General features: G+C 56.1%; 1 protein-coding gene across 1 annotated transcript; it reads right to left on the reverse strand.

Moving 5' to 3' along the window:
• Positions 1-50: 50 nt before the first annotated feature.
• On the reverse strand, positions 51-1963 carry EAH_00066790 (zinc finger (C3HC4 RING finger) protein, putative; the record flags this gene model as incomplete). The annotated part of the gene is made up of 2 exons (XM_013392654.1): positions 51-852; positions 1337-1963. Coding segments are annotated over 2 exons (1429 nt in total), but the record flags the coding sequence as incomplete, so codon positions are not given.
• Between the last annotated feature and the right edge of the window lie 204 nt (positions 1964-2167).

The raw sequence follows: 2167 nt of genomic DNA on the forward strand, positions 1-2167 counted from the left end.
GGGGGGGGGGGGGGGGGTTGATGAAGCAATTTGCTGCTAAGAAGAATTACGGTTAGCTAGCCAACGTCGCTGCTGCTCTGCTCGCAGGCGCTGCAGCTCTTCATCGTTCAGCTGCTGCTGCTGCTGCCGCTGCTGCTGCGGCCGATGCTGCGGCTGTTGCTGTGCTTGCTGATGCTGCATGATTTGCTGTTGCTGCTGCACCTTTTCCTGCACCTGCTGTTGCTGTTGTTGCTGCTGTTGCTGTTGTTGCTGCTGCGGTTGCTGCTGCAGCTGCTGCTGCAGCTGTTGCTGCTGCTGTAAGATCCAGGTCGCGGGAAGCGCAGCTTCGAGGGGAGGGGGTGCAGCAGCAGCAGCAACAGCAGCAGCAGCAGCAGATGAATAAGGGTGAGCAGCAGCTGCTGCTGCAGCAGGACCAACGCCCAACGCCTGCCACGAAACCACCGGCGCAGCAGCAGCAGCAGCTGCTGCTGCTGCTGCAGGAGGTGCAGCAGCAGCACCAATCCAAGCAGGGTTGCTGGAGACCCCTGGTAATGCACCGAGCAAAGAAGCCTGCTGCAGCAGCTGCTGCTGCAGCAGCTGCTGGCTAAAGAGTTGCTGCTGCAGCAACTGCTGATGCTGCTGATGCAGCATAAGCTGCTGCTGCTGCAGCTGCTGTGGAGTTAAGACTGTAGATGCTTGCTGCTGCGGTGAAGCAGCACCTCCTAGTTCCTGCTGCTGTTGCTGCTGCTGCACCATTTGCGGCGCACCTGCAACAGCAGCAGCTGCAGCAGCAGCAGCAAGACGCGCTTGCTGCAGCTGCACAATCTGGGCCTCGACAATCCATAGCGCAGACTGCAGCCGATAAGCCTCGCACTGAGCAGCAGCAGCAGCAGCAGCAATGCATGCACATGAATATGTAGGAGCAGCAGATGCAGAAGCAGCAGCAACAACATATGCGCATAAATATGCAGCAGCAGCAGGAGCAGCAGCAGAAGCAACAGCAGCAGCATATAAGCATGAGTATGCAGCAGCGGCAGCAGCAGCAGCAGAGGCAACAGCAGCAGCACATAAACATGAATAGGCAGCAGCAGCAGCAGCATAAGTACATAAATATACACCAGAGACCGCAGCAAGTGCAGCAGCAGAAACCACAGCAGCAGCAGCAACAGCAGCAGGGCAAAGCAGAGAGTCCCTCCCGCAACGCATGCAGCCCCAAAATAAATAAGACGACAGGCAAGCAAGGAGACACCAGAGAGAGCACCAAGAGAGACAAAGTGCAGCAGCAGAAAAAAGAGACAAAGTGCAGCAGCAGCAGCAGCAACAGCAGCAGCAGCAGCAGCAGCAGCAGCAAACTGACGAAGTAAAGGGAGGAGCGAAGCGCAGCCAGAAGCCCCTCTGTCTGCTGCTCCCGCTGCTCTTGACGTTCACCCCAGCTTCCGTATCCTTGCTGCGCGTTGCTGCTGCTGCTGCTGCTGCTGCTGCTGCTGGGGGTTGTTTCTGCAGCAGCAGCAGCAGAGGGAGGCCTCCGCCTCGCTCCTAAAGCCTGCTCTGAGAAGAGAGAGAAAGCACCAAATAAATTGCTGCTGCTGCTGCGGCTTGTAGCAGAATTGGGGCGTGACGCGTTGCTGCTGCTGCTGCTGCTGCTGCTGCTGCTGCTGCCGCTGCTGCTGCCTGCTTGGCGGCTGCTGTCTCTCTGTGAAGCCGATCCAGAACCTTCCACCCCTGCTGCAGAAGCAGCAGCAGGTGACCCTGCTGCTGCAGCTGCTGCTGCATCACCTGCTTGCTGCTGCTGCTGCTGCTGCTGCGCTGCTGCTGCAGGTCTGGGTGGCTCTACAGGAATATCAGCACGACAGGTCGGGCAAGACTGCTGCTGCACCAACCAAGCCCTGAACAAAAACAAACAAAAACACTCAAGCTGCTGCTGCTGCTGCTGTTGCTGTTGCTGTTGCTGTTGCAGTGTATGTATTGTGAGGCTGGGGCGCATGCAGACTTAGATGAGGGTGTATATGCGCAGGTATTTGGGGTGTATAGGGAGCTAACTGCTGCATAAATATATCTAACTGAGGCATAAATGTATATAATTGGGGTGTATAGGGAGCTAATTAGGGTGTATATGGAGGTAATTGAGAGATAAATGTACATAATTAGGGTGTATAGGGAGGTAACTGAGAGATAAATGTACATAATT

Source organism: Eimeria acervulina, genomic scaffold (assembly GCF_000499425.1).
Source record: "Eimeria acervulina Houghton genomic scaffold, Eah_scaff2525, whole genome shotgun sequence".
In the NCBI taxonomy this organism is placed as follows: domain Eukaryota; phylum Apicomplexa; class Conoidasida; order Eucoccidiorida; family Eimeriidae; genus Eimeria; species Eimeria acervulina.